At 36.1% G+C, this 11,142-nt stretch overlaps 1 protein-coding gene across 9 annotated transcripts; it reads left to right on the top strand.

The window, feature by feature from the left end:
* The first annotated feature begins 4,021 nt into the window (after positions 1-4,021).
* LOC107822621 (uncharacterized) lies at positions 4,022-10,836 on the top strand. 9 transcript variants are annotated; one of them, XM_075247768.1, is made up of 11 exons: positions 4,022-4,163; positions 6,203-6,250; positions 6,339-6,433; positions 6,568-6,676; positions 6,764-6,845; positions 6,958-7,043; positions 8,270-8,368; positions 8,458-8,588; positions 8,828-8,920; positions 9,082-9,227; positions 9,311-10,836. In XM_075247768.1, the coding sequence occupies exons 3-7, from the start codon at positions 6,389-6,391 to the stop codon at positions 8,326-8,328; spliced, it is 381 nt and encodes a 126-aa protein (XP_075103869.1). In that variant the 5' UTR covers positions 4,022-4,163; positions 6,203-6,250; positions 6,339-6,388; the 3' UTR covers positions 8,329-8,368; positions 8,458-8,588; positions 8,828-8,920; positions 9,082-9,227; positions 9,311-10,836. The 9 variants fall into 9 exon arrangements, with proteins under 9 accessions (XP_075103869.1, XP_075103866.1, XP_075103868.1 ...); XM_075247765.1 differs by lacking the exon at positions 6,203-6,250 and having other exon boundaries at positions 4,024-4,163; positions 6,267-6,433; XM_075247767.1 differs by lacking the exon at positions 6,203-6,250 and having other exon boundaries at positions 4,024-4,163; positions 6,264-6,433.
* The last annotated feature ends 306 nt before the right edge of the window (positions 10,837-11,142 follow it).

The raw sequence follows: 11,142 nt of genomic DNA, 5'->3' as shown, positions 1-11,142 counted from the left end.
ATCATTACCTCGATCATGGACCTCGGTCCTAGGCCTCGATCCTGACCCTCGATCCTGGCCTTCAATCCTGGCCCTCGATCCTGGTCTTCGATCATGGCCCTCGATCCTGGGCTCGATTTCTAGGCTCCCCGAATTTCTAGCAGAAGAAAAATTGCAGCAGCTGTTTTAGTCCAACTTTTGATCCGTTAACCATCCGAAACTCACATGAGGCCCTCGGGACCTCAACCAAATACACCAACAAGTCCTAAAACATCATACGAATTTATTTAAAATCTCAATTCACATAAAACGACGCTAAAACTACGAATCACACCCCAATTCAAGATTAATGAAACTTAAGAATTTCTAACTACTACATTCGATGCCGAAATCTTTCAAATCAAGTCCGATTGACCTCAAATTTTGCATACAAGTCATAAATAACATAACGGAGCTATACAAATTTTCAAAACTGGATTCCGTCCCCGATATCAAAAAGTCAACTCCCCCGGTCAAACTTCTAAACTTAAATTCCTATTTTAGTCATTTCAAACCTAATTTAACTACGGACTTCCAAATAATTTTCCAGACACGCTCCTAAGTCCAAAATTACCTTACGGAGCTATTGGAATCATCAAAATTTAAATCCGAGATCGTTTACACATAAGTCCACATCCTGTCAACTTTTCTAACTTAAAATTTTAATCATGAGACTAAATATCTCATTTCACTCCGAATTCCTTCCGGACCCGAACCAACTAACCCGATAAGTCATAAAATAACTGTAAGCATAAATTGAGCAGTAAATGAGAGGAATAGGGTTATAATACTCAAAATGACCGGGCGTGTCATTACATTATCTGAAGATAAGAAGCAATCTCAGCGGCTACGAACACAAGCTGCTTAGCGTAAAGGAACTTATATCGAAAAGTATTTAGTGGTCCCTAGGCTAAATCTCTCGATTATGGACAGACTGAATATGTTATGCGGGAAGTACATGAAATACATTATGGTAATCAGGCAGGTGGTAAATTGATGGTAAAAATATTGATAAGAGCAGGATAATATTGGCCGCGAATGGAAGAAGAAGCAAAAAGCTTCGTAAAAAGATGTGATAAGTGTCGACGGTACACGAATCAATTACATCAGCCAGTAGAACCGTTACATCTCGTGCTCGCTCCATGGCCATTTATGAAATGAGGAATGGATATTATAGGTCCACTGCCGCAAACGTCAGAAAAGGTAAGATTTTTGTTGGTTTAAGCTAATTATTATTTTTTTGGATGGGAGTAAGAGCCTTCAAACAATATTTTATTTAACGGAAAAGGGCCTAAAATGCCCCTTTACTATATGAAATAGGACAAGCTAGCCTTCCGTTAAAAGTTGGTCTCTATTCTGCCCTTGCCGTCAACAAATGGGCTCGTATATGCCCTCCATCACTAACGAGAGACTCATAAAGCCAAGTGGAATATATGTGAGGGCAAGTTAGACCTAGTTCGAATTGTACCGGGGTATATATGAGTCAGTTATAATAGTCATTTCTCAAATACTTCACAACTCCATATCAGTTTACTTAGACACCTATTTGACAATATCAAACTAATTATCATAGAAAATAAACTAAGTCATAGACATAAACATTCAAATGAACGACAATGACTTCATTAAATCCTAGTAGCTCAAAGGGGTGGAATCATAACAAAAGACAACAAAAGACAATGTCGGAATGTTCTAGTAACTCAAAGGGGTCGAATAGGAGGTGTCGTTGCGGACTTGCTACCAATTATTTCATGGCATGGACTCCTTTAAATGCTGGGAGAAGGTTTTTCAAGTGCCCGAAGCATGAGGTAAGTAAATTTTTTGATGGGTTCTTTTAATTATTTCAATTTGCTTGTAAATTTATTTTATTTAATTTTGATTTTTCGGATGAAAAATATTCCTATTGGGAATGGGAAGATGAAGAGCTTCCTCCTAGAGCTTCAAATCTCATATGCTTGATGCACCGATTTAGAGTACTCAGTTGTGCTTGATGCTAAATTTCGGAAGAAGATGTGGATTTTCATGTGTGTGATATTGGGATATTTTGTTATGTTCTTTGGATATGTGGGAAATTATATGTAATGTTAGTGTTATTGTGGCTTAATTATTATCTTTTATTATGAAGCATTATGTTTTTGTACAAGGATTTAATGAAGTTATTGCCGTTCATTTGTTGTGTCTATGACTAAGATTAATTGCTATGATAATTAGTTTGGTATTATCAAATAGGTATCTAAGTAAACTGATATGGAGTTGTGAAGTGTTTGAGAAATGATTATTATAACTGACTCATATATGCCCCTGTACACTTCGAACTAAGTCTAACTTGCCCTCACATATATTCCACGTGGCTTTATGAGTCTCCTGTTAGTGATGAAGGGCATATACGAGCCCATTTGTTGACGGCCAGGGTAGAATAGAGATCAACTTTTAACGGAGGGCTAGCCTGTCCTATTTCATATAGTAAAGGGGCATTTTAGGCCATTTTCCGTTTATTTAATATCAGTTACTTAACCAAATTACTCGACAAGATTTTATATATCTACTTGTTTATTTGTGATTGTGTCACCTTATTATATGAAAAATATTATTTTAGCATGTACAATAATCTATACTATATTAAAAGTACAAAGACCTTTAGTGAAATGTCGTTCGCCTTTTTTACCCTTAAAAAATCGACTTTACACTAGATAAAATTGTAATTTAAGTTGCCTTCCTAATATTTAGGAATAAACATTCAATTACCATTTATGCTAATTTTCCTAAAGTTAGAACTTTAAAATCAACTAGAATTTTATTTGTTAATCTTTCCTTATTAGATTGTATTACAATTTTATTTGCAATAGGAAGACGTGATTTTAATACACTAAAGACTTATGTTTCAAAAGGAAAAACAATACTAGCTTTTTACCACGTCTAATCTCCGTATCATTTGTAGAATTTCAAATTAAAACGCTAAAAAAAAGAGAAGATTAATCAAGTACACTACTAAATTAATTAATTTCTATAATATAGAATAACTTACATATCTATCTATATTAAAAGCACGAAGTCCCTTAATGAAATATCGTTCACTTTTTTACCATTTAAAATTAAACTTCACATTAGACAAAATCGTAATTTAGTTATTATCGTAATATATAGTATTTTGAAATACACGAAATTGGTTATAAAATATTTTTTGTGTTGAATTATGTAAGAAGTCCTAATATTTAGGACTTTAATATAAATATTAAAGGAAGTTCGGTGCACTAAACTCCCCATATGTACGGGGTCGGGGTAAGGGCCGGACCACAAAGATCTATTATCTTTTACTTATATTGTTTGGAGAAATAACAGTATTACATTGTCTTAACATAAATATTGTTTGGGAGAAATAACAATATTGCATTGTCTTTTGCTTATATTTATTTACGCCAATTTCTATATGAAATATGTTTGAACTTATAATTTAGGGGGTGGGGGGTGGGGTGGGGTGGGATTACTATACATTCTTACTATTAAATTAAGATGTATGTACTTAATTAACTATTTTTCTAATAATTAAATATAATTTTTAAATATTATGCGAAAACATCGAAGAAGAGAAAAAGATGTTATTCGAGTAAGAAGGAGTTTAAAAAAATATCTCTATTTTTTATATCATTGTAAAGGCACATATCCCGAATGCAAAAAATAAATAAATTATTTTTTAAATTTTTATTCAATAACTCAAATACATTACTATTTAACAATATTTACGTAATTTTTAAAATTATATACCTATTTATATAGGCACACGCCCAAAGCGCCTACAAACTAGTTTTGTAAAACGTAGTTGTCGCTTATTTCATATTGAATTGTCTAATCAACTTATTTTTGCAACAGTACGTTACAAATATAATTTATAATGTGCACGAGATTTTTTTATTGATATAATAAACAATAACAATAATATATTCTCAGTGGTGGCGGAAGATGACATCTACCTTATAAAGATAGACCTTATCCTGGCTTATAAAGAGAGTTAACATTTGACATTTTGCTTACTATATTCTTCCAAATAAAAACTAGAAAACTAAATATTTTTTCTTTCACTTACATTCATCTAACTCCTCGCTAATCATTATTTCACACCACTCTCCATTTGCGACACACATACTAAGGTTTGTTTCTCAGTTTGCTTTCATTTTTCCCTTCCCTTCAATTATTTTCTTTATTATTGCACTATTTGTGATAGAAACTGAAGTTGTGGTGTCATTTTTTGTGTCAATTTTGTTGTGGATTCAGTTTGTGCTAAAAGTTTCTGTAGTTTTTCTTAATGTTTGTTTCTTGGGTTCATTGGTGTTCTTGATATTGTGCTTCTCCTGTGTAAATTTTTTTTTAATAACCATGGTGTCGGGGTAATCAGGCTAGCTTGCGCGTATCTCGACTAATTACATGGATTCCTGACACCTCCCGGGCAACATGTACCAGCTAACTCTATCCACCAGGGCTTGGATAGATAGGAAAAAATCACCTAGTATTTTTTGACTCCGCTGAGATTTGAACCTGAGGCCTCGTGATTCTCACCCACTTCATTGACCACTAGGCCACACTCTTGGGTGCGCTTCTCCTGTGTATTTGCATTGAAAAAATTCCCTTTATTGTAAAAGTACACTTGATGGTGTATTGTATGCTTATTTTCTTGGTTAATGTGAATCTTGAGTTCATAATAAGGTATTCAATGAGGTCCCATATCACGGGTTCGAACCTTCGGCAGACAAAACCCTCGTATTTAAGTGGAGAAGGGTAAATGGGCGGGTCGAACCGTGTGCCACTAGCCCTCCAAGATTTCTTGGTTATCCAAACAAATGGGATTTAATGTGGTTGTTTTATGTTTCTCAGATAGTGATTCCTAGAGGATTTTATTTTGCCATAAAATGAACTGATATTGCTCACTTCCTTTTTCTTTTTTCGGTTTTAGTTTGAGTTTCCTGGGCGGGGTGGCACTAGGATCTTGATTTTATCTACGGATCTACCCCCGTGGTCATTGTAGACTGAGGTGTTAGTACATCGATGCTGCATTCTAGCAGTCTTTTGTTCTGATTCAGATGAAGCTTTGCCTTAATTTCTAGGCTTAGTTGCTTTTGCCTTGTGCGAACGTGGGATTGTTGAGTGATGACTTGAAAATTCAGTACGTTGTAACAGGAAAGGATTTCTATGTTGTAGGAGGTTTATGAGAGTGTAATTAAGATGAGAATTGCTTTTACTCGAGTGAATTCTGTACTTTTCCTTCATCGACCAGGTGCTGATTTAACTGTTAAAGTTTTAGTTATTCATTTTTTTAATCAAGGGGCATTAATAAATTCAGGATTGTGTCTCTTTTCGGTTTATCCCTTTTGTCTAGTAACTTCAGTCTTTTTAGTAACCCGGACGCTGTAATCAGATACCGAAGGAGAATAATATGCAGCATGTCATGTTCCATGGAGTGCTAAGTCATATATAGTAATGCATATGGTGGATTATTTGGATGCCACTGTAGAGTCTTAGAAGGGGAGCTTGGCGTAACTGGTAAAGTTGTTGCCATGTGACCAGGAGGTCAGGGATTCAAGTCGTGGAAACAGCCTCTTGCAGAAATGCAGGGTAAGACTGCATACAATAGACCCTTGTGGTCCGGGGACGCATAGCGGGAGTTTAGTGCACCGGGCTGCCCTTTTTACTGTAGAGAGTCTTACTCTGCTTTATCTAAGAGCCTACTGTCTGCAAGATTGAGTGGACTAATAATTGATAATCTACTTTAGAGCGTCTTGCCATATAAGTAGAACGATAGAAGGGCGATGAGTGGTTCAGGTCAAAACTATTGACAAGACAAGTTCAATTATAATGGGAGCTCAGCGGATTGATAGTAAGGAGTATATAGCTAGAAGTTTCGAATAGTAAATGGTCTAGGATTAGGTTCTTTATGACTGATAATATGCTTTTATGACCTTTCTACACTTAACATTACACAATTATATGCACAAGTGGCCAGATTCGTTTGATTTAGATTGAGCTGCATGTTTCATCTTTGTCTGTTTGGTTTCAGCTTTTACAATGTGATCAAATCATAGACTCAAGAACATATTGTTTTGTCGCTTTAAAGTAAATACATATATGGTTCAAGAAGAAGTGGTTTACTTCGGAGGGCAATGAAGTAATCTGTATTTGATGGTTTTCTGTATAGGTGGTAGCATCTTTTTGAGTTATCTGTTGATTTCGCGCTTCTCTTTTGGTGAGTTTTGAAGCAGGATAACTTTTGAGATTCTTATTCATCTAAAGAATAGAGAGGCACCTTATGTAACTCTTCACGTTCCCCTCAGTTAACCTCTCGATTTGAGCAACGTGTAAAAGGAACTGAAAAGCGTTGATCATGGGCTACGCACAGTTGGTTATTGGCCCTGCAGGCAGTGGAAAGGTGATAGCTGGATCATACACGTTACTATAATGTTTTATATTGGATTTGTCCTTGATTTATATTTGGATGTCCAATCCTGCTAAAAAATGTCCTTGGTATGGCTAGTTTCACCTAGACTGAATTTTCTTTCACAGTCCACTTACTGCTCTAGTTTGCATCAACATTGTGAGACCACGCGGCGCACTATCCATATTGTCAACTTGGATCCTGCTGCAGAGAACTTTGACTATCCAGTGGCTATGGGTGAGCAGAGATGGAGTATTTTAAGAAATTAGTTTTCCATTTATAAGTGTCTTAATTCTAAAATTAACTTAATGATATTGGTTGCAGACATCAGAGAACTCATCTCATTGGATGATGTTATGGAAGAACTCGGTCTCGGAACAAATGGTGGCCTTATGTATTGCATGGAGTATCCTTCCTTTAGAGGATTTTCATTTTCAGAGTTCTGTTTTTTTTCTACAAAAATTTCAAAATTCTGTTTTTGTCCATTCAAATTTGTAAGCCCTTGATGGTGATATCAGACATCTTCAAGAAAATTTGGATGAGTGGCTAACAGAAGAGTTGGACAACTACTTGGATGACGACTACCTAGTCTTTGACTGCCCAGGTACTTGTACATTTCCCTCTCATATTTGTTCTTATATTAGCGGTACAATACTAATTCTCCACTGTAGACTACAGAGTTTTGTTATCAGGCGAAGATATTAACCTAGAATATTGCCAAACATAATTTCATGTGAGTAAATACTATAGGGACATAGGGGTGGTGGAGAGTCTCCAAGAGCTTGACTATCAGTTGTAATTTTCCTTGGAATTGTCTCTACAGACGCTTGCCATTTAGATAGCTCATAGATTGAAATCAGGGGTTAGCTGTTTCTTTCTTGTTTAATGACTTCAGAATGTTGTTCCACTGGACACATTTGTATCAAATCACATGAATTAGTTTTGAGATACCTGTCTAATTATGAAGGGTAGCCTTGGCGTACCTGGTAAAGTTGTTGCCGTGTGACCAGGAGGTCACAGGTTCGAGCCGTAGAAACAACCTCTTGCAGAAATGCAGGGTAATGCTGCGTACAATAGACCCTTGTGGTCCGGCCCTTCCCCGGACCCGCGCATAGCGGGAGCTTACTACTTGGCTGCCCTTTCCATACATGTCTAATTCTGTGATATACCTGTATAACTTATACCGGAAACATTTGTATCAAAGCTTCTGAATTAATTTTCAGATACCTGTCTAATTCTTGATGTCATTATTTGTGTCCATGACATCCAACTTGTGTACATTTTCAGAGAATGAACATTGCATGTTCAGATATATTTACTCTTTGATGCAACTTATGCGATTAAGACCCTTCTACTCCATTGGAAAATGATGGAGCAATCTTAGATATGGGATGAGAACTTAAAATCCTGTTTTTTCTAAATGCATTACGTAAAGGCTCGCGTCAAACTGAGAACTTCCTTCCTTTTCCACTCCTTGGGCTCCATCTCTCCATCCTAAGGCTGTATATACGGTGGTCCCTCTTCTTGCTTCAAGTCGTTGAAGGATAATAATGATCCAGCAATTCCACCTTAGTCCATTGCACTCATCTTATCCTTAACTTTGGAAAATTTGTTCAAAGTTTCCTAACATGATTCTACATTGGTATGTTGTTGCTCGGCCATCTGTCTCCTATTAGGACTACCCATAATCCAACTTCTTACTCTGACCTGTATTCTTATCTCTTAATAAATATCTTTATGTATTTATAGAAAGAAATGCACACATACACTCCCAGACGCGCGCGCGCACACACAAATACTACTCTGACTTTTCATCATTATACATGCCAGATCGAACTCTTTTCACATGTTCCTGTGCTGAAGAACTTTGTGAAACACCTAAGGCGTAAAAATTTTAATGTTTGTGTTGTGTATTTGCTTGATTCTCAGGTGCGCAATCTTTACTAGTTGATTTTTCTTCTTCTCTTTTTCCTTCCCCTGCTATTAACCATGGCATTTATGTTCTTTTTGTATCTCAGGTTATCACAGATGTGACCAAATTCATAAGTGGTTGTATGGCTTCACTCTCTGCTATGGTTCAACTTGAACTACCCCATGTTAACATTCTCTCAAAAATGGATCTTGTGACAAACAAAAAGGATGTTGAGAAGTTAGTCCTACTACCTCTTAACTATTCGTTTCATGTCTTTGGCACTTTCAACCTATATTGCGCGGACTCTCCAAAATGCTACCGCACCCGTGTCAGATCTTCCAAAAATACACTACTTTCGGAGGATCCGACACACACCAAACGACATTTTCGGAGTGTCCGAGCAACATAGCTTTCAACACATGCTCCCACTAAGTGTCTTTGTTAATTTAGTGTATTGAAATTTGTTTTCCCTTCAGTTACTTGGATCCAGAGCTTAGCTGTTACTGGCAGAGTTGAATCAGCGAATGGCTCCACAATATCAGAAGCTTAACAAAGCTTTGATTGAAGTGGTAAGCTCTGAATGTTTCCAAGAATTGGTGTATTAGTTATTGAATTGACAATCATATATGTTTTGTGTACTTCGATTATTCTCTTTTGTCATTGGAACTTAACGACAACTTTTACTTGAAGAGGTTGTTCTTTCTCCCAAGTTAAAAACAAGATTTTACAGGCTTGTAGGATATGAATTATCTGCCACAGATTCTTCTTCCCTACTTTAAGTCGGATGAAAAGATATGAGGCAGAAAGTTATCTGTAATGGCTGATACAGTACAGCATGGTGAGCTTTCTCCCTCTTGACTTGAGAAAAGAGAGCAGGTAACACATACTGTTCCTTGTGGTAAATTTAAATAATCTTTATGGAAGCAGCATAACTGGTAAAGTTATTGCCATGTGACCAGGAGGTCACGGGTTCAAGCCGTGGAAACAGCCTTTTGCAGAAATACAGGTAAGGTTGTGTACAATAGACCCCGGACCCCGCGCATAGCAGGAGCTTAGTGCACCGGACTGCCCTTTTTAATGGAAGCAGCATTTGTTCGAGATTGAATTGATCAGCTTACAGCAAACCATAATGCAATGATTTTTCAGTGTCTCAATATGCACCTGGTTCTCATGTTGTTTTCACTCCCTGCTTCCCATTCATACTTAGGAGGGTTTTCATAGTAAGTGTTGTCAAATAAAAATGTGATGACGACGACAGTGATAACTTGTGCTTTTTAGTTTTCCAGGTATTTAGCCATTTCTTATAGATTGCTTGATTGGTAAAATTATGCCAATAACTTTCTGACCTAAGGGATAGTACATTACAACTTGTTTGGATGGTTGTTATGTGTTGTTACTTTAAATACAATGTTTGTTTTGATTGTTGCGTAAATTTTACTGTATTGTATCGTTAAATCCGTTGTTACGTAATGACGAAAAGTGCCACTTTATGGAACGACCGATTTGGTGTGGTTGCGTCGTTACCTTATTTTTTTCTCTCATCTTGCCTTTCCTTATTATTAAATAATCTTATTTTATCTTTTATCCCATATTTTTATATAATTATTCTACCTCATACCTTACTTTTTCTTTATAATATTGCAAGTTTATTTTTCATATTGTTGGTCCATGATATCATGAAACGACGACAAACAATACTATCTATCCAACATTGTATACATCAATACAATACAGTAGAATACAATACAATACGATACATTATGAAACGATACATAACAACCATCCAAACAAGTTGTCAGACGTCTTAACTATCAGATGGATGATAGCTTGTTTGTCTGTGCTTTTGTGTGTGTGTGTGTTTGTTGTATGCGTAACCCACACAAGGGTACCTTTTAGTCTTGCTATTAAATTATTGTTTCAGCTTCAATGACAAAGATGAATGTTCTCTGCCGTTTTGCAGCATACAGTATATCTTATTTCAGATTGACAACTGCATTCAGTATGGAGAGGATGCTGATGTGAAGGTTAAAGATTTTGACCCCGAGGAGGAGGACGATTAAAAGTTAATTCTTCATGTCATGTGATCAGGAGGTCACGTGTTCGAGCCATGGAAACAGCCGTTTGCAGAAATGCAGGGTAATGCTGTGTATAATAGACCCTTGTAGTCTAGCCCTTCCTCGAACCCCCCGCATAGCGGGAGCTTAGTGCATCGACCTGCCCTTTTTTTGTTCTAAAAGGAGCAATGTCTTAACTCTTAAATCAACAAGCTCTAGGGAATCAACAACTGTCTTATTTGTGAGACTTAACCTTTTTTAGGTTTACCTCTTGAAATTGCCTCATCTTCTCATTAAGTTGCTTCTGCATTGTAATTACCTATTCAATTGCTTCTCAAAGAATTGAATAGGACCAAAAACTAACACCTTGAATGGTCTATGATTTCATATAGATTGTCATTTTTCGTCTAATAATATTTCTTTTTTCTTAATGAGTGAGAGTACACCTCCCTTGGTAAAGAGTGAATAAGTATTTGCGAATTTACTCATTTTCACAATAATCTATCTATATAGAAAGAAAAAAAAGAAGCAGAACAATTATATGATGCAGAGTGGCAAAACAACAGTTCAACAAGTGTTAATTTTTAGGACAAATGTCTAACAAAGTTGGAGTTTAAAATTATTTTAAAAGAATAAAATATTAAACCTGCTAGTTAAAACCAAAAAGTTCATAATTGTCACGATTCCAAATTTCCCTCCATAGGATGTCGTGATTTCACCTAGTTCCTGAGATTAGG

Source organism: Nicotiana tabacum, chromosome 24, assembly GCF_000715075.1.
Source record: "Nicotiana tabacum cultivar K326 chromosome 24, ASM71507v2, whole genome shotgun sequence".
Classification (NCBI taxonomy): Eukaryota; Viridiplantae; Streptophyta; class Magnoliopsida; order Solanales; family Solanaceae; genus Nicotiana; species Nicotiana tabacum.
This window is presented reverse-complemented; position numbering and strand designations above follow the sequence as displayed.